At 33.2% G+C, this 19,496-nt stretch overlaps 1 protein-coding gene across 4 annotated transcripts; it reads right to left on the minus strand.

Moving 5' to 3' along the window:
• Positions 1-7,661: 7,661 nt before the first annotated feature.
• Positions 7,662-14,837, minus strand: LOC109791436 (organic solute transporter ostalpha protein (DUF300)). 4 transcript variants are annotated; one of them, XM_083077008.1, is made up of 10 exons: positions 14,397-14,837; positions 13,352-13,488; positions 12,326-12,878; positions 12,090-12,146; positions 10,805-10,913; positions 10,307-10,506; positions 10,125-10,213; positions 9,620-9,875; positions 8,193-8,438; positions 7,662-8,095 (listed from the first exon to the last, which is right to left on the minus strand). In XM_083077008.1, the coding sequence occupies exons 3-10, from the start codon at positions 12,539-12,541 to the stop codon at positions 7,796-7,798; spliced, it is 1,473 nt and encodes a 490-aa protein (XP_082933134.1). In that variant the 5' UTR covers positions 12,542-12,878; positions 13,352-13,488; positions 14,397-14,837; the 3' UTR covers positions 7,662-7,795. The 4 variants fall into 4 exon arrangements, with proteins under 4 accessions (XP_082933134.1, XP_020206324.2, XP_020206326.2 ...); XM_020350735.3 differs by lacking the exon at positions 13,352-13,488; XM_020350737.3 differs by lacking the exon at positions 13,352-13,488 and having other exon boundaries at positions 10,322-10,506; positions 14,397-14,829.
• Between the last annotated feature and the right edge of the window lie 4,659 nt (positions 14,838-19,496).

The raw sequence follows: 19,496 nt of genomic DNA on the forward strand, positions 1-19,496 counted from the left end.
TGTTTGTTCATTTTATTTTTTAATATTTATATAACTTGTGCATTTCAAAATTTATATATAGATTGAAATATTATACATGGTTAAAAACCATTTATAAGCTACAGGGATTTAAAAATTAAAAATACAAACAATATATTAAAAATATAGTGTGGCGTTAACGAGGGTTTACAACTCCTGGTAAATTACAGGATTATATAAACAGCAGGTTATGTGATGACATTAACGGGGGTTTAAAGCCCGTAGTAAATTACGGGGGTTATCACAAATAGCCAAAATCAATGATGGTGTTAACGGGGGTTTAAAACCCCTGGTAGACTATGTCGTTAACGAGGGTTCCAAAACCGTGGGTATGCTATGCATTTCCGGGGGTTGTCAAAAACAGCTGGTAAATCGCTTGCCACGGATGCTTTCCCGGCGAAAATCACAACCGCAGGAAATACATTTTCCGGAGGTTTTAACCGCGGGTAATGCCAAAAATAACCCCGGTTAACTCTATTTTTTCTTGTAGTGAATAAGCGACCTATGAGTCTTATTTCACTATTCATAAGATTTTATTTCTAAAATAGGGTAGTTTATGATGGTGAAGTGATGTAGACCATTAGATTGTTTTGTAGTATATCATATCTGATTGTGGACATTTATGGTCAAGCCCTGGTCATACCCTTGATACACCATATACATTGCAGTTGTAGAGACACCTTGAATTTGGATTATTCTCTTAAAGAATGTATATAACATAATTTTATATTAATATAAAATGATTTGATACTTCATTCTTATAAAATAAAATTAATGTAATATATATTTTAAAATATACTAAAATATGAACACTTTGATTACCTTCAAGTTGTTGTATAATTTTGTATATATGATCTAAGAGTAAATAACTTTTAATCTAACGGTTAGATTTATAAAATTCACATTTAATATAAAGTTATTGAGTAGTGTAATATTGAATTCAGTGCAAGAATGAAAAATAAAAATAAAAACTATTTAAGTTAGTAACATGATTCGAACTTGGGTATTTCTTAATAAGTTCTCGAATACGTTAAGGCATAAGTTAAGTAATAAATTATACTAGACAACTTATCAAAATGAGATCAAAATATCTTATGTATTATTCATAAGATATTTATAATTTTTTCCAAATACTCTTATAAACACTTATAGAATAAAATAAGTATAAATAAGTTGTTCATAAACTTTTCAAATAGGATCTAAAAAATATTACTTTCATAGTCCTTGACTTTTGCTTTCACATGTAACGATAATATGGGAAACATATATGGACTTATCACCAACGACATCACCACCATCTAGCTTAGCCTCAACTACGAGTGTTTATGGATCAAATTTTTGAAAAATCTTATTACTAACGGGATAAAATATCCACACACACAATGGAAACAAGAGAGAAAGAGGAAAAGTATGTAAAAAAACTAAATTGATTCATTTAATTTTCTCACGCATTGATATTTTTAGGGTTTAGAAAGAGTAAATTTTGATTATAGCTTTTTAATTTTTTCTGACATTTTCTTCCTTAAATCAAGTTTGTATCATTCCAAGTATTTTTTTCAACTTGTAAAATAAGTTGATCTTCAATGATTTCGTAAAAATACCTACAATTTTCTCTTTAGTTGAATAATAATTAATCTCCACTTCTTTATCAACTATTAATTCTCATATCTTATGAAATCAAATATCAATGTGTTTAGACTACTCGTGAAAATTGGATTTTCACTCAATGCAATTGTAAATTTGTTGTCACAAAATATTTCAATAAGAGTATTTTGCTTCTGGTGCACCACTTCTAAAATTCTTCTCAGTCATATTTCATGTGTAGCACAATTGGTTGTTGTAATGTATTTGTCTTCGATGATAGAAAGTCCAACAATTGATTATTTCTTTAAAGACCAAGATATTGCACCACTACCTAGATGAAATGTGTATCTTGACATGCTTTTTCTTGTTTCTACATCTCTTGCCTAGTCACTCTCTATGTACCCAACAAGCTTCACATCATTATTACTAGCATAAAAAAATTCAACTGTTAGAGTACCTTTAATATAACAAATAATTCTCTTTACTCCTTTCAAATGACAAACACGTGGTTCCTCCATGAATCTACTAAGCAACCCAACTACAAAAACTATATCTGGTCTAGTTGCAGTCAAATATCTCAAACTTTCAAACAAACTTTTGCATTGGGTTGCACCATCTTTCTATCTTCACTTTCTTTTGTCAACTTTAACTTTTCTTTCAATTGGTGTGGAAATTGTCTTTGAATTCTCCATCTTAAATTTCTTCAAAACATCACTTACATATTTCTTTTGGGAGATAAAAATTTCATCATCCTATTGAATGACCTCGATGCCATGAAAATAAGACATCAGACCTAAATTTGTTATATCAAAACATCTAATCATAGCCTCTCTAAATTTTGCAATCATCTTTAGATTGTTGCCAATAAATATTAGTTTGTCAACATATAGACACATAATAAGAATATTTTTAGGATCAACAAATTTAACATATAGAGTGTGCTCAAAAGGACACCACTCAAAATCATGTTGCACAAAGTATGAATCAATTTTCTTGTGCCATGCTCTTGGTGCCTACTTCAATCCATATAAAGCTTTCTTTAATTTATAAACTTTATCTTCTTCTCCTTTAACTATATATCCTACAGGTTGGTCAATATATACTTCTTCCAAAATACCATTTAGAAATACATATTTAATATCTATTTGATATATCTTCCAATTATTTTGAGTCGAAAGAAAAATAATTATACATATTGTATCCAACCTTGCAACAAGTTCAAATACTTCAAAGTAATCAATACCTAATTTTTACTTATAACCTTCAGCCACCAACCTCGCTTTAAAGCGATCAACTTCTTCATTAGGATTTTACTTGATGTTGTACACCCACTTCACTCGAATAAGCCTTTTATCTACTGGCAAATATGTTAAAGTCCCACGTTTCATTCTTCTCAATTGCACGAATTTCGTCATCCATTACTTTTCTCCATTTTCCATCACTTGAGGCTTCTTCAAAAGTTACTGACTCATAATTTGCAAATAAAGAAAAATTAATAATCTCTTCATCAGATAAGTCATTATCATTACCCACAACATAATCCTCCAATCTAGTTAGTAGTTGACGACCCCTCCTTAGTATGTTAGAAGATTCTGGTTCATTAGCAACCGAATGTAGTGTTCCTTTAGACTCTTCGTAGTTGTCAAAGATCACCATTTTCTCCTTTTAGGATTTAGAAGACCAATCTCATATGCCTTTCTCATCTAACGTCACATCTTTACTAATAATTACCTTATTTGTTTTCAGATTGTAAAGTTTATATGCCTTTGAATTTGAATTATAGCCAATGAAAACACATTTTTCTCCTTTATCATCCAATTTATTTTTGAGATGGTTTGGAACATGTGCATTTGTTATGCATCCAAAAACTCTGAGATGTATAATTGAAGGTCTCCTTCCGCTCCAAGCTTTTTCTAATGTCTTATCATGAATACTCTTTATTCGATACCTGTTTAAGATATAGATAGCAATAGCAACTATTTTTGCCCAAGATTATCTAAGCACATGTTTGACCTTCAACATGCATCTCACCATATCCATGATTGTTTTGTTCTTCCTTTTAGTAACTCCATTTTGTTGAGGTGTGTATCTAGTTATTAGTTGGTGTTGAATTCTATGTTGCTCAAAGAAATTTGTACAAGCAAAGTATTATTGGTCTTTGTCTATTCTCAATGTTTTAATTTTGCAACCACTTTATTTCTTTACAAATGCCTTAAACAATTTAAAGCCATCGCATGCTTCTTATTTCTACTTTAAGAAATATACCCACTTCTTTCTACTAAAGTCATAAATGAAAATAATAAAATACTTACTACCACCATGAGTTGGGATCCCAACATTGCACAAATCTGAATGAACTATCTCCAACAACTTCTTTACCCTCCAAGACACTCTAGTTGGAAATGGTTCTCTATGCTTATTTCCAATATCACACATCTCATACACACCATTGGGAATATTCACAATAGGCAAGCTATAAACATATTCTTTTCTTGACAGATAATTCAATTCAAAAAAGTGAAAGTGTCCAAAGTGCATATGCCACAACCAATCATCATTTGAAATAATAGAACTAAAACAAGAAAACTTTTCATGTCAAATTTTAAAGGGAATAGGCAAATAGGGATTATCTTTACCTTAGCTATAGATCTTTCATTTTGTCTGATAATGTGTAGTATCCATGATAAATCTACATGTTGTAACCTTTCTATGATAACTATCCCATACTCAATAAATTGTGATGAAAACCAAGAGCATATAAAATATTAGAGATAAAATTTTGTGAACCATCTTTCAATCTAATAACAATTTGGCCTTTTTTCCAAAATATGAATATTTGTGTCGTTTCCAAATTTTATTGTAGATTCTATTGTTTCATTTAAAGATGAAAATAAATCCTTTGTTCTACACTTATGATTACTATATTCAATATCCAAATACCAAATATTTGTATCTTCAAAAAATGTATTGCTTACCAAAAATAAACTTTGTAGGTTATAAGAACTCTCACAAATATTTTGATGACTTCCTACCACGTTCACTCATTGTTTAAATCTACAATTTGTAGCTTTGTGCCCAAACTTTCCACAATAGAAACAATTAAAATTTTCTTTGTTGGTGATTATTACAACATCCTCTTCCACGGTCGGATGCACCGAAAGCATTTTCTCATTTCCTTTGGTTGAATGATCCAGAATTATTATCTTGTCCTTGATTAAAATTTTCACATCCTCTACCTTTGAAGTTTTCTCGACCTCTTCTTTTGTAATTTTCACGAGACTTTTTAAAGCTTTTTCTATCTTCTCAAGATTTTGCTTAGATGAATTGCAACGCTTCCATGCAACTCTAATACAGTCATGGTGTTTATGTCATGGGACCCAATTATTATAGTTATCACATGATCAAACTTCGTTGACATTGTTTGAAGAATTTTCTCCACAACTTTATTATCAGGAATATCTTCTTCATATACTCTCATTTTATTGACGAGATTTATAACTTGTGAAAAGTGTTGTTTCACAGATTCAGAATTGTAGTCCCTTCGTAGAGATTACAACTAGGATTTTTGAGCTTTTTCTACTCCTTTATATTATGACTTTAAAATATTTAATATTTCTTTGCCAATTTTGACATTTGTTATTTTACCAAAAATAGAATAATCTACTCCTTGGTGAATTTGTGACAACGTTAATTAGTCTCTCCTCCTAATCGTATCATTAACTCCTTTTGCTAATCCCGGTTCAACAAAATTCTGAATATTGTGAGCTCTCAAATGTGTGACTATCAAAATCTCCTAATAGATAAAATCTAATTTCTTTCCTAACTTGGGACTAGACTAGGTAATATTAAACATAGTGGTTATATCTCTCTAAAAATATAACAACTCTATATTTTTTTTCTGACAAAAGTGAGAACTCTCTTATTTCTCACATACTCAAATTTTTTTTCTCATACTGCCACTAGACTTTCTAGCTTTGATACCAATTGTATCAGTGAGATAAAATATCCACACATACCACAAAAACGAGAGTGAAGAGGAATAATATGTAAAACAATCTAAATTGATTCACTTAATTTTCTCGCACATTGATATTTTTGGATAGAGGCATGTATTGCTTTTTATAGGTAAAATATCAATAAAAACATAAACTTAAAGCCTAAGGAAAGAAATAACGGTGGAACTATAACAAAAGAAAAGAAAGCAATGCAAGTGTAGTAAATTTTGACTACAACTTGATTAAAAATTTCTTTTGACAAATTTAAACTTAACTAAATCTATTTTGTAAAAATAAATCGGTTAAGTAATCTAATTTTTATAAAGTGTATCAATTCAATTTTTAAAAATATGAATCAATTTTTTTTTAATTAGATTAGTTCAAAAATTTATCTACATTACACCTATATATGGATCTCTGTTTAAAAAAAAATCATATTGATGCACTTTATAAAAATAGATAAGATAATTAAACTAATTTTATAAAATATATTAATTCAATTTTTTTTTTCAATTTTTAAATATTAATTCGATTGGTTTGAATTATTCCGGTCTGAGTCCCGGTTAGCATCAACCGATCCTAAAAATCTTTGGATATTGTACCGGGAGGACCCTATCGGTCACGTTGACCAATACGTGCCGTTCCGTCAGACACTCATGCGAACTGGACCATACCTAAGGCTGACGTTAGCATCGGCTCGGCTTATAGTCGAAGGCCGAGATTTGTCAACTGGCGCATAATGGCTCGGCTGAAGGCCGATGCAAGCAGCATGATGCATTCCCGCATACTATGTATCGGCTCGGCCCAATGCCGATCCGATAGGATTACCAAGTAAACGTCTACCGGCATTAGCCTGTCGGCTCGGCAATGTGCCGATAGGTTAAACAGGTTATAGTACAAATCACAGTTAACAAGGATAAGTGCATAATTAAGACACGGTTAGCTGATTAGCATCGTATTACCTAATTTGGTAAAGATTAGAATAGGCCCACCACGTTCAGGCCCATGTCAGGTATTATAAATAGATCACATGTAACAAGGTAGGTCACTGTTCATTAATTACCCTAGAATATCGTGCATATCCTAACTTGAGCGTCGGAGTACCTTTTGCAGGTACCTCTCCCCTCTGAAGAGTCCGTTTAAAGCATCCGTTCGGCCCTTCTCACTAAGAAGACTACGAGTGTACACTCAGGCAGGTACAGATATGAATTCTGAACTGAATTGTGTTGTTATGGTTATACATTCCTGTATATTAGAAAATGATACTGTCATTCGATTACTATTCGTTTAACTTTTATTTAATTTTTCAAATAATTGTAGCCATTATTCGGTTTTTCCTTTTTCGAGCTATCCCCACTCACGCCAAAATAATGAATATTTTTATATCCTAAAACGTTTCATTCACTGAAATTTGTAGATTTCAAATCCTGATATGTAGGTGCGAGCTTTTATCCCCGCCGAGTATCATAAGGAATTTTTAATTTAAATAAAACTAATGAAATAAATTAAAAGTCATTTAAAATTATAAAAATATACATAATTTAAATAAATAAAATAATATAAACAATTTTAACTTAAGATTAAAAATAAAAAAATTGATTTAAAAATATAAGTAACAAAATATTGAGACAAATAATGTAAATAAATTAAAATAAAGTATTTTTAAAATTTTTTTTTTGAGGAAATTAACATAAAAAGAAATTTTAGAAGTAAATAATAATTTAAAAATACATAAATAAATATTAAATAATGATAAAACTACCTATCAAATGAAAAATATGAAACACACTCACATTTAAGAATATGCTATAATTAGTATTTTAATCAGTATGGTGTTTAAATAATGCATGTTACATCCCTCAACGGCATAACATGGTCCATACCTTAGTAGTCCTTTATCATTATCCTTTTTTTCAGCTTGAAAATGTCAGTCTTCCTTCCCTACAACAAATTACTACCAGGTTTTTGCGCATGAAAATTGTTATCAGCCCTCCACATGCTAGTACCTCTTTCATTAGGTTGGAGCGATTGGACCAAAAAAAAAAAAAAAAAAAAGACTGAAACTGGCACAAGATATTTATACAAATTTTTAAAATGCTCACCAGATTATGTCCTTTTGAGTTACAATTTGACGTAAAAATCTATCAGATTTTTCTATTTTGTATGTGCAAACTTTACGTTGTTCAACTATAAAACTACTATCTTCTCATCCTGGATGCTGACGCTTTGGATTGAATATTTTGACTCTTTCTGCTGGGCAAACCACTATCACTGACACTTCCTTCCACAAGTCTGTCATGAACATCAGAAAATTCTGTTCTCCATGAACGTAGGGGAACCACGTAACTGTCATCCTTGGCCTTGGTGCTTCTCCTCCGCTCCTCTTCATGGCGTTTCACATTTTCTGATATCTCATGGAAGGTTTTGTTTATCTTTGCAATACCCCTTTCAACAGGTTCTACCACATGTGAAACTGTAAATTTCATGTCGTCAACAATCTGAAACAAGACAGTAGAAATAACACAGGTGAGTTTGACAAAGAGATAACTCAAGAAAATTCAAAGGTTTCAAACGTTCAAGTGTTTAATATCTCACGATTTCACCACTTCCCAAGACCACGTCACGAACATTATGGGTAAATTTCATACGCCTCTGTCCCTGGTCAGGCCGACCCAACCGCATTCTAGTTGAGCGCTCAGAATCTTGAACCTCAAAAGGATCAGGAGGTGTCCCTAGTGATGCATAGTCTGCCATCACTGCCACGTTACGGACACACCTTTCTCCTCTTTTGTAAGGTACTGCAGGAAAGACATAAAGGTGCACAACAGCAGCAACGCCCATCTGTTAACAAATTTTAAGATGGAGAATCAAATTAAAAAATGCCAACCAAGAACTATACAAATGATTGAAAAGTTTTCCAAGCTGATGACACTCCTAAAATTTTAAGCTTAAACAGCATCATCAAATTACATATTTAATAAAGAAGAAACCTGGCTTAACATGCAACACATATAACAGCTGACTGACAAAGCTTAAAATTAAAACGAGTACCTCTCTCGGTTTTAAAGCAAAGCAGTCATTGATCTATTTATAAACACAGTAGTACCTAATATTTCATATATAGATACCAGAATGAGCATTTCATACTACCGAAGTCCTATTGGATTGAGTCTTCATCTATGTATGTGCCTCCCCAGAACTCACAACAGTTGAAGTCTAGTGCTCTAGGCCATCATTAATGTGCACACGTGCACACATGTAGGGTTTGTTTGGTTCAGAGGGGAGGAGAGGAGGAGAGAGATTCTAATTGAGAGGAGGGAAGGAGTTTGAAATTTTGTTTGGTTGAGATGAAGAAAAGGAAGGTAACTCTTTTCTTATTTAGCTCATAAAGGGGAAGAGATTTTAAAAATCAATTTACTTTTATATCCTTATAATTTTAAATTTAAAAACATAAGAATATTTTAGACATTATACTACAAATGTTTTAAAATCCATACCTTCCTCTCCAAATTCTCCAATATTAGAGGGGAGTTAAAATTAGGTTAGGAGTGAGTTTGCTAGCCTCCTCCTCTTAAAACTTAAACCAAACAAGACAAATTTAAAACAACCTCTCCCCTCTCCTCCATACCCCTCCAACCAAACACTATGGTAAGGAGTATATAGATGAATGTGAACAGAACTAATATTGACCACTTTAAATGGACACGAGGCTATTGATATAACACATTCAACTTTTTGTAACTTCATATGATTTCATATATGATACAGATAATCAATAGTCCACCTCATACATCCTATTGGCTGAAAAATACCCCCAATTTCTTGTATCCATCTCTGTGATAAGATCCTGTTACATTTTAGGCTTTCATGCGTTAATTATACATGATGATAAAAGTTTAAGTGTTCTTTAGTATACTTGCATGCAGATGATTTCATACATTAGTACTCCTTGAAATTTAGATAATTTAGTACTGCAATATTAGAAATGACAATTAAAATTATAAAAAGCAAGAATACCATACTTCAATGCAGATAATATAGTCTTGTATTCGTGTTTTCAGCTCTTGAGCTAATGACCCTTTAAATGCTCCCATGGAAAAAAGAAATGCAACAGCCAAACCTTGCCACCATGTTAGGAAGACGATTGACTTAAAAGTTAGAAATTTTGCCAATGGTTTGATTGGCTCCAATTTATCTTTAATGACAGAATAGAACTGTACTAGGCAATACAGGGCCCATGTCTGACTAAAATTAAGAATGCATGCCAAGTACGGATACCTGCAAGCACATAGGAGAATTGGGCTTCAACAAGGGTCATAAAAATACGCCTCATTCTTAAAAAATAAATGAGAAGGAATAGATAGTAGATAATAAAATAATCAATGCACATCTTTTCAATTGTATTCTACTCCCAATGAAACAAGAAATTTTATCTATGATCGAGAATAATCTTTGTAGTTGAAATTGTGATTGTATATTAATGAATTATGGTATGCATATCATTGACACAAGCCAATATAATCTTACCCATATTTCCATTCAAACTTCCCCTCTCCATAAACTCCAAAAGACTGGAGGATCATTGCCAGCAATGCACAGATCATTTTCACTATCATCTGAAATGTAGAATTTAGTCAACAAGAAGAAAAAGACATTGATTCTTCTTTCTCAAAAAGAGAGAAAAGGGGTGGAACAAAAGCACAATTTACCAAAATCAAACATACATATTGTACGATGCCAATTTTTACAGATTGATAGAAGTCAGGGCCAAGATACCAGTCTCTTAAGAAGCAATTTAAGGGAAATGGATGCTCTACAACTCCATACGCATATGATTCTTTTAGGAGAGGAGTGCTGGAGTCTGTTAGGCTCATACTTTCCATAAATTGAATTGTTTTGTCCTCACCACCTACAAGCAAGTGAATCATCCATAAACATTTTTGTTTAAAAGGACATGACAAATCCAACATAATTCAGAAGTTGCAAAGATGTATGACATCTTTTAATCAAAACATTCAAGCCTCAAAAAGATTTAATAGATTTTGATTTTTTGAATTAGACTTCAGAATAGAGAAGAATGGGGAGGAAAATCTCTTAAAATATCTCAATCATTACACTTTTGTATTTCTGGAAAATATATATACATATACATGAATAAAGGAAACAACTGATGAAAATCATGTAGGTACAAAATCTGTATGACATACCTAAGCAAGCTATCAAGTATCTTTCAAAGCAATATAATGCAAAAGCCTCGTAGCAGTCCCGAATAACTTCACAGTTAAATGCTGCACTGGAATCCAATAGTGACAAAAACTGCATCATAAAAGCATCAGAATTCTTTACTCACTCCAGTCCTTATTATAAGAAACTTATAACACAATTACAAAATTCAATATAAATAGTTATTTTAGTTAATTTTATTGGTTTTATAAAACAAAATCATGATGTACTAATTTTAAATTTTTTACTTATCATTAAATTGTCATGGAAGCTTCTTACTTATCATTAAATTGTCATGGAAGCTTCTTACTTATCATTAAATTGTCATGGAAGAGGTGAATATTATTATTCCATATCAAAACTTATATACCGATACTAATAAAATTGATAAATGACAATCAAAAGTTCAAGAGATGAGAGAGAACATTTTTTTCTCCAATTTTCTTCTCATTATTCAACAACAAGAAACACATTTTCACAATCTTTAATATGGGCAAAAGATGAAAAATAAAATTAATACTTTATAGTAATTGTGAAGTGCCTTATAAGAAAGATCACTATTATCTTCTAAATTGTGCCTTATAATAAGGACCAAACAAAGTAATTTACTACTAAAATTATGTTAAAAAGAAACCAAACAGAAAAACTCCCAAGGCAGGATTATATACACAAAGCAGGCAACATTAATTCTAATGTTTGTTGCAACTTACTAGTTACTATAGATGGTCCTTCCTCGAAAATAACACAAGCTTTTCTGAAATTATATTCTCAGTTAAACAAGAACAAAATCTGAGTATGATATGATATATGTAAGAAGGTGGCAGTTTTTCTTTTCAGTGTCAATTATCCACGAGATATCATAAATATCAGTAGGTCACTATTAGAAAATGGAATATTTTTAAAAAGAAAAAGAAAGAAACTTATAAAGATGAAAATGAAGAGAAAAATAGTATTGTAGTCTGACTGTGAAAGACACTCACATAAATTCTTTAATGATCAAAATGTACAATTAGTCCTTCAAGTAAATAGTAGTGAAGCTGAAAACCTAACCAAACAGCATGCATTAGTAAGTTTCAACATATCCAATGTGATATCAACAAAAAGTTTAGCCAAAATTAAAGATTTGCTTGAGGAAAATTACTTAACTCCATACCAAAAAAATAAATAAATAAATAACATTGGTTTTCACCATGATGAATTAATGAACCCAAGTGAATGATGCTATTTAAAGAGAGCAGATATTATGTTCATTTACTTAGCATCCCTTACCGATTCCAAGGAATAAACAGGAACCATTAAAATGAGACCAATCAAAAACTTCTGCTCCTGAATTAAAAGAAAAAAATATTTAGAAAATAATATAAAAGGAAAGCAAAATGTAATACAGAGGAGAAAATGACCAAGTCAGTTGAAATAGTTATAAGAAGCAGTAAGAAATGGGAAGCAAGGCATTACATAAATAGTAAAGATAAGATCCAAAAGTAAAGGAGCATAAGGAAACAAACCTCAGGCTGATTATAGGCAGATAAATGCTCAAATATTAGATATGTGGAGAGGATGAGAGCTACAAGTACAAATGCACTTGAACTAAAGACTGTCCAGCTGATAGTCCCGGTAGACTCCAGACCACCGTTTAGGGACCACATAATCCCTGATCTGCTAGTGGACTCAACCAGTGTAAAAAGAAATAAGGAACAACATAGAATATCCACCAAACCCATACACCAGAAACTTAGAATTTGTTGTAACAAAAGGTCTTCCCTTGATTTGATCAATTCTATGTTTTACTATATTTCAGAGTCTCAGACAATGTGAAGGGTGTCCACTCCATAAAGCCTTCTATTGTGTATTACTTTCCTTCCTTCTGTCCTTTCTGTATGGCAACAGTACCCTTTACCTTATAAGATATAGTATACACAAGAAAACTACCCTCCTGTTACAAAAGCCATTCTTCAAATTCAACATGCAACCTGTAGAACTATCATAGTCCGCCAACAACTAACAATGAATTTGCATTCGATATATGCAGAAAATTCCAGATTGAGATTGGACATTATCCTGCATTTACAATCAGATTACTTAAGAAATAACACATATACATGTATTAAAAAAGAAGCTCCTAATTCTCTTTCAAAGCAAGTACAGGTAGTTCAACTAGTAAGAAGCACAGCCACAGTACTATGACAGAAGATTTAATAATGCTAAATCTTAGAAACATAAAAATACCAGAAATTCACACAGCTCTATTAGGTGCATTTGCACCAGAAAAACCAAAATCTGAAGCTTTATTCAATTTGTACACATCAAGATATCAATAACCCAAAATCCCAACTATTTGAAAAATTATAGAGTGCCATAGTTTGTTTGATAGAGGGATATAAAAAGTCAACCACCAGAGAACTCAGCCGGCATGCCATTTTTTATAATTATAGAAATTACTGTCACAAAACAACTGCAAAACATTAAAGCATATTTACTAACTAAAGTACAGCAATCCCCTAAGTATTAGCTGGCCACAACATATCAATTACCTTCAGCTAGACAATGATCATAGAGCACAAGCAGAAGCAGGTCCACCAAGAGTGCCCAATAGCAACAACAATCTTATGCTAAATTTGTATCTTGATGGAAGTGGATCATAACAGATTGGACCCATAAGTATCAGTAACTTGTGTCCAATAATATCAAAAAGAAAAGAACGTCAAGAGAGACCAACTAGCAAACTCTTTCAATTTAAAATATTTTAGTTGCAAGACTTAGTCATAATATTGTTGATCATCCCCAAATCCAAAATGGTTACATTACGTCAATTATCTTAATACGTCCAATTACAACATTGCTGCTACATTATGAAACAAAAATACAAGATGGCACCATCATTAGAAGCAGAAGTAGTGCAAAGAGATTTCAGAGTAACATATAGAATGCCATGTCCAGTACATAGGTTAAACAACATGTCCACTTATTTCTCAAAGTTAAGTAACTTAATATTCACAACTGCTAAGAGTACTAGATGAAATACATCAAATTATAAAGTATGATAATAGTAATACTTATTTTTTCTAAGACTACAACCATATTTTAGTCCACTTCCTCCCCCTCTCTCCTATGTTTCATAACACATAATTGCAATGCAGTTTATGACATAAGCAACGAAGCGATAATCAAGTACATACTCCAGCAAAGCAACGTTAAAAAAATTCGAAGATTAACGCATAAGACTACTCTATAAGCAACCTTTCTTTTCACATTTCATTGACAAAATGCATTTAACCGACAAGGAATTCAGCAACAATCATCGATTCTCAATCCAAGTTAATAACGGTCCATTCAGAAATAGCAAAGTCGCAATTCACCGACGATTTATAATGAAACACTACATTTTGTTGTGGCGTTTAAGATAGGAGAAAAGGAGAGGAAAACCAGGCCAAAACCCTAGACCTCGAGTATATGCATACGGTTTAAGGAAATACGCCATTCGACGAAACGGAAATTGCAGCAGCAATAAGAAACAAAGAACGATGGCAATGACTCACAGAAAGCATGGAAGGAAAATTTAGGAGAGAGAGTTCAAACCTGCGTTCAACATTTTCTTCGTTTTACGGGAAAATCGAGGTGGATATTTTGCGGGGAGTTAGAACGCAAGTAAAGGAGGAGCAATCGGAAAAAACAACGGAATTTTGCTTTGGCAGTTGGAAAACACAATTTACGATATCTTTTAATTGCCGAAAACTGAAAGGAGAGGAAGATGCTAACTTGACGAGGGCGGGTAGATGTTGTGATCACAGCTGCAATGGGAGTCGTTGATTCGGAACGATGCTTCGTTATTTGGCGTTTTGTGTGAGGGCTGTGACGTTAAGGTATGTGACCGGACGGGGATGTAGGAAAGTTTGATTGTCCCACGTCAGCTTATCCACGTGGCAAATGAGGAAGAGGGTGAATGTGTTGATGAAACGTTGGGACGTCAAATTGGGTAGGGTTAAGAGAGGAAAAAAGGTGCTACCTGCTTCTGCCAAACAGTCAAGGCAGAGCAGAGACTGTTTGGTTGCTGTCCTTCATAACTCGTTTGCCTTTCCATGCAAACTGAAAATATGATATATGAATATATGATATATATATATATATGTATAATAGTAATTAATGAAGTTTGAAAAGGTCTTTTGACGGTGAATTATCTACAGGACCACTTTCACAAGTGGTCCATGGGTGCATCATCAATTTTCACTCTTAGATGCATCTAAACTAGTAGACCATAATACACCTTACCACACTGGATCTAAATTTTTGATTTTTTTATTGATTTTTTTTTTAAATTACCCACACAAAAAAACATGTGACAACAGACGCAGCTGCTACTGACACTCGGAACGGGCCGTTCTGAAATCAGAACGGGCCGTTCCAAATGAATAAATAACACATAAATATTAGACCAGAACGGGCCGTTCCAGATGACAAAAAAACACATGAAGAATGAAACGGAACGGCTCGTTCCAACATCAGAACGGCCCGTTCCGAATTCAAAAATGACACATCAATAATTAAATCAGAACGGGCCGTTCTGAAAACGGAACGGCCCGTTCTAACTACAAATTTGTCACACGAATATTTTAAAGCAAAATAATATATTTTTTTTCCATTCTACTAAATTACATCTACACCCTAAGCCCTAAACCCAAAAAATCTTATACTAAAGTCCATAATACAAGACCAAACAATATAAACTCTTGTACTACCAAATATATAAGAAAAGTGGTCATCCACTAAGGCTCATAATACAAGACCAAACATTATAAACTCCTATACTACCAAATATATGAGAAAGGCGGTCACCCATGTAAAGTCCAAGTAAAGAGAACCTTAGGCCCACCAAACCCATTGGGCTCACTAAGCTCAGAAGTAAACAAAAGCCCAAAGGCCCACAAAGCCCAAAACTAGGCCCAATAAGCTTAAAACCCAAAAAGTCTTATACTAAGGCCCATAATACAAGACCAAACATTATAAACTCCTATACTACCAAATATATGAGAAAGGTGGTCATCCATGTAAAGACCAAGTAAAGAGAACCTTAGGCCCACCAAACTCATTGGGCTCACTAAGCTCAGAAGTAAACAAAAGTCCAAAGGCCCACAAAGCCCAAAACTAGGCCCAATAAGCTTAAAACCCAAAAAGTCTTATACTAAGGCCCATAATACAAGACCAAACATTATAAACTCCTATACTACCAAATATATGAGAAAGGTGGTCATCCATGTAAAGACCAAGTAAAGAGAACCTTAGGCCCACCAAACTCATTGGGCTCACTAAGCTCAGAAGCAGTCAAAAGCTCAAAGGCCCATGAAGCCCAAAACTAGGCCCAATAAGCTTAAAACCCAAAAAGTCTTATACTAAGGCCCATAATACAAGACCAAACATTATAAACTCCTATACTACCAAATATATGAGAAAGGTGGTCATCCATGTAAAGCCCAAGTAAAGAGAACCTTAGGCCCACCAAACTCATTGGGCTCACTAAGCTCAAAAGTAAACAAAAGCCCAAAGGCCCATAAAGCCCAAAACTAGGCCCAATAAGCTTAAAATCCAAAAAGTCTTATACTAAGACCCATAATACAAGACCAAACAATATAAATTCCTATACTACCAAATATATGAGAAAGGTGGTCATCTATATAAAGCCCAAGTAAAGAGAACCTTAGGCCCACCAAATCCATTAGGCTCACTAAGCTCAGAAGTAATCAAAAGTCCAAAGGCCCATGAAGCCCAAAACTAGGCCCAATAAGCTTAAAACCCAAAAAGTCTTATATTAAGGCCCATAATACAAGACCAAAACAAAAGCCCAAAGGTCCATGAAGTACAAAACTAGGTTAGTGAGCCCAATGGGTTTGGTGGGCCAAAGGTTATCTTTACTTGGGCTTTACATAGATGACCACCTTTCTCATATATTTGGCAGTATAGGAGTTTATATTGTTTGGTCTTGTATTATGGGCCTTAGTATAAGACTTTTTGAGTTTTATGCTTATTGAGCCTAGTTTTGGGCTTCATGGGCCTTTGGACTTTTGATTGCTTTTGAGCTTAGTGAGCCCAATGGGTTTGGTGGGCCTAAGGTTCTCTTTACTTGGGCTTTATATAGATGACCACCTTTCTCATATATTTGGTAGTATAGGAGTTTATATTGTTTGGTCCTGTATTATGGGCCTTAGTATAAGACTTTTTGGATTTTAAGCTTATTGGGCCTAGTTTTGGGCTTCATGGGCCTTTGGACTTTTGATTGCTTTTGAGCTTAATGAGTCCAATGGGTTTGATGGGCCAAAGGTTCTCTTTACTTGGGCTTTACATAGATGACCACCTTTCTCATATATTTGGTAGTATAGGAGTTTATATTGTTTGGTCTTGTATTATGGGCCTTAGTATAAGACTTTTTGGGTTTTAAGCTTATTGGGCCTAGTTTTGGGCTTCATGGGCCTTTGGACTTTTAATTGCTTTTGAGCTTAGTGAGCCCAATGGGTTTGATGGGCCTAAAGTTCTCTTTACTTGGATTTTACATAGATGACTACCTTTCTCATATATTTGGTAGTATAGGAGTTTATATTGCTTGGTCTTGTATTATGGGCCTTAGTATATGACTTTTTGGGTTTTAAGCTTATTGGACCTAGTTTTGGGCTTCATGGGCCTTTGAGCTTTTGATTGCTTATGAGCTTAGTGAGCCCAATGAGTTTGGTGGGCCTAAGGTTCTCTTTTCTTGGTCTTTAGTATAGGAGTTTATATTGTTTGGTCTTGTATTATGGACCTAAGTATAAGACTTTTTGGGTTTTAAGCTTGTTGGGCCTAGCTTTGGGCTTCATGGGCCTTTAGACTTTTGATTGCTTTTGAGCTTAGTGAGCCTAATGGGTTTGATGGGCATAAGGTTCTCTTTACTTGGACTTTACATAGATGACCACTTTCTCATATATTTGGTAGTATAGGAGTTTATATTGTTTGGTCTTGTATTATGAGCCTTAGTATAAGACTTTTTGGATTTTAAGCTTATTGGGCCTAGTTTTGGGCTTCATGGGCCTTTGGACTTTTAATTGCTTTTGAGCTTAATGAGCCCAATGGGTTTAATGGGCCTAAGGTTCTCTTTACTTGGGCTTTACATAGATGACCACCTTTCTCATATATTTGGCAGTATAGGAGTTTATATTGTTTGGTCTTGTATTATGGGCCTTTGTATATGACTTTTTGGGTTTTAAGCTTATTGGACCTAGTTTTGGGCTCCATAGGCCTTTGAGCTTTTGACTGCTTCTGAGCTTAGTGAGCCCAATGAGTTTGGTGGGCCTAAGGTTCTCTTTACTTGGTCTTTAGTATAAGAGTTTATATTGTTTGGTCTTGTATTATGGACCTAAGTATAAGACTTTTTGGGTTTTAAGCTTGTTGGGCCTAGCTTTGGGCTTCATGGGCCTTTAGACTTTTGATTGCTTTTGAGCTTAGTGAGCCTAATGGGTTTGATGGGCATAAGGTTCTCTTTACTTGGACTTTACATAGATGACCACCTTTCTCATATATTTGGTAGTATAGGAGTTTATATTGTTTGGTCTTGTATTATGGGCCTTAGTATAAGACTTTTTGGGTTTTAAGTTTATTAGGCCTAGTTTTGGCCTTTATTCATAAGATGTTTGATGTCATTGAGGAAGGGGCTTCATATCTCGCTCAATTGAAAAACTATACTTAAATTTTAAATGTGATTTAGTAGAATGAAAAAAAAAAAAACAAATATGTAGCCAGAACGGGCCGTTCCGAATTCAGAACGGCCCGTTCTGGTTTAAGTAATCATATGTTATTTTTAAAGCTGGAACGGGCCGTTCAGATTTCAGAACGGCCCGTTGTGGTGTAGTTTATCACGTGTTTTTTTTTCTTCTAGAACGGCCCGTTCTGGTGCATTATTCCTGTGTTATTTTTTCATCTAGAACGGGCCGTCCAGGTTTCAGAACGGCCCGTTCTGGAAGTGACAGCTGCTGCGTCAGTCATCGTAATACGTGTTTTTTTTTATAGGTAATTAAAAAAAAAAAATTTCAGTAAAATATTCAGAAATTTTATCCAGTGTATGAAGGTGTACAATATATCTTCTCACTAAATCACAATCTCAACCATTCATTGTTTTTAATATTATATCTATGGTGATTTTAAATGCACCATCCATGGACCACTTGTCCAACTTCTCCATCATAGACATCACCTCTTTTGACATATAATTTTTTTTAAAAAAATTTAATAATCGTTCACTACTTTCACTGACTGAGGTGTATTAAAAAAACATCGACACACTAATAATAGAATAAAAGAGAAGTATATATATATATATATATATATATATATATATATATATATATATATATATATATATTAAAAATGTTCGCTCGTTTAAAAAAGTGAAAATGTTGAATAGAATAATGATTTTCTGATTTTTTGCACTGTTTCAGGGAGTGTAAGTATAAAAAAAATGAAAATAAAAATAATATAATAATGATACGATGAAATAAATATAAAAAGTAAACAACTCGAGAAATTCAAAATTAATTTACAAATTTATGGCATGAAAGGACTGTGAAAAAAAAAATATATTTCTCTTGATAAATCTAGTCGTCGAGGAATCGATAATATATATGCCCATAAAATTGTCTTCTTTGTTAAGGATGTCTAATG

The sequence above is a fragment of the Cajanus cajan genome, chromosome 6, assembly GCF_000230855.2.
Source record: "Cajanus cajan strain Asha chromosome 6, NIPB_CcT2T_4, whole genome shotgun sequence".
Classification (NCBI taxonomy): Eukaryota; Viridiplantae; Streptophyta; class Magnoliopsida; order Fabales; family Fabaceae; genus Cajanus; species Cajanus cajan.

What these genes read in the sequence shown, in the direction of transcription:
- LOC109791436 (XM_020350735.3), bottom strand. Translation starts at nt 12,541, where the DNA reads ATGGGTTTGGTGGATATTCTATGTTGTTCCTTATTTCTTTTTACACTG. An exon ending in ATACTTGATAGCTTGCTTAG is followed by an intron (nt 10,507 to 10,804) that starts GTATGTCATACA and finishes ACTTGCTTGTAG; the next exon opens with GTGGTGAGGACAAAACAATT. An exon ending in AAGTTTGAATGGAAATATGG is followed by an intron (nt 9,876 to 10,124) that starts GTAAGATTATAT and finishes ATGTGCTTGCAG; the next exon opens with GTATCCGTACTTGGCATGCA.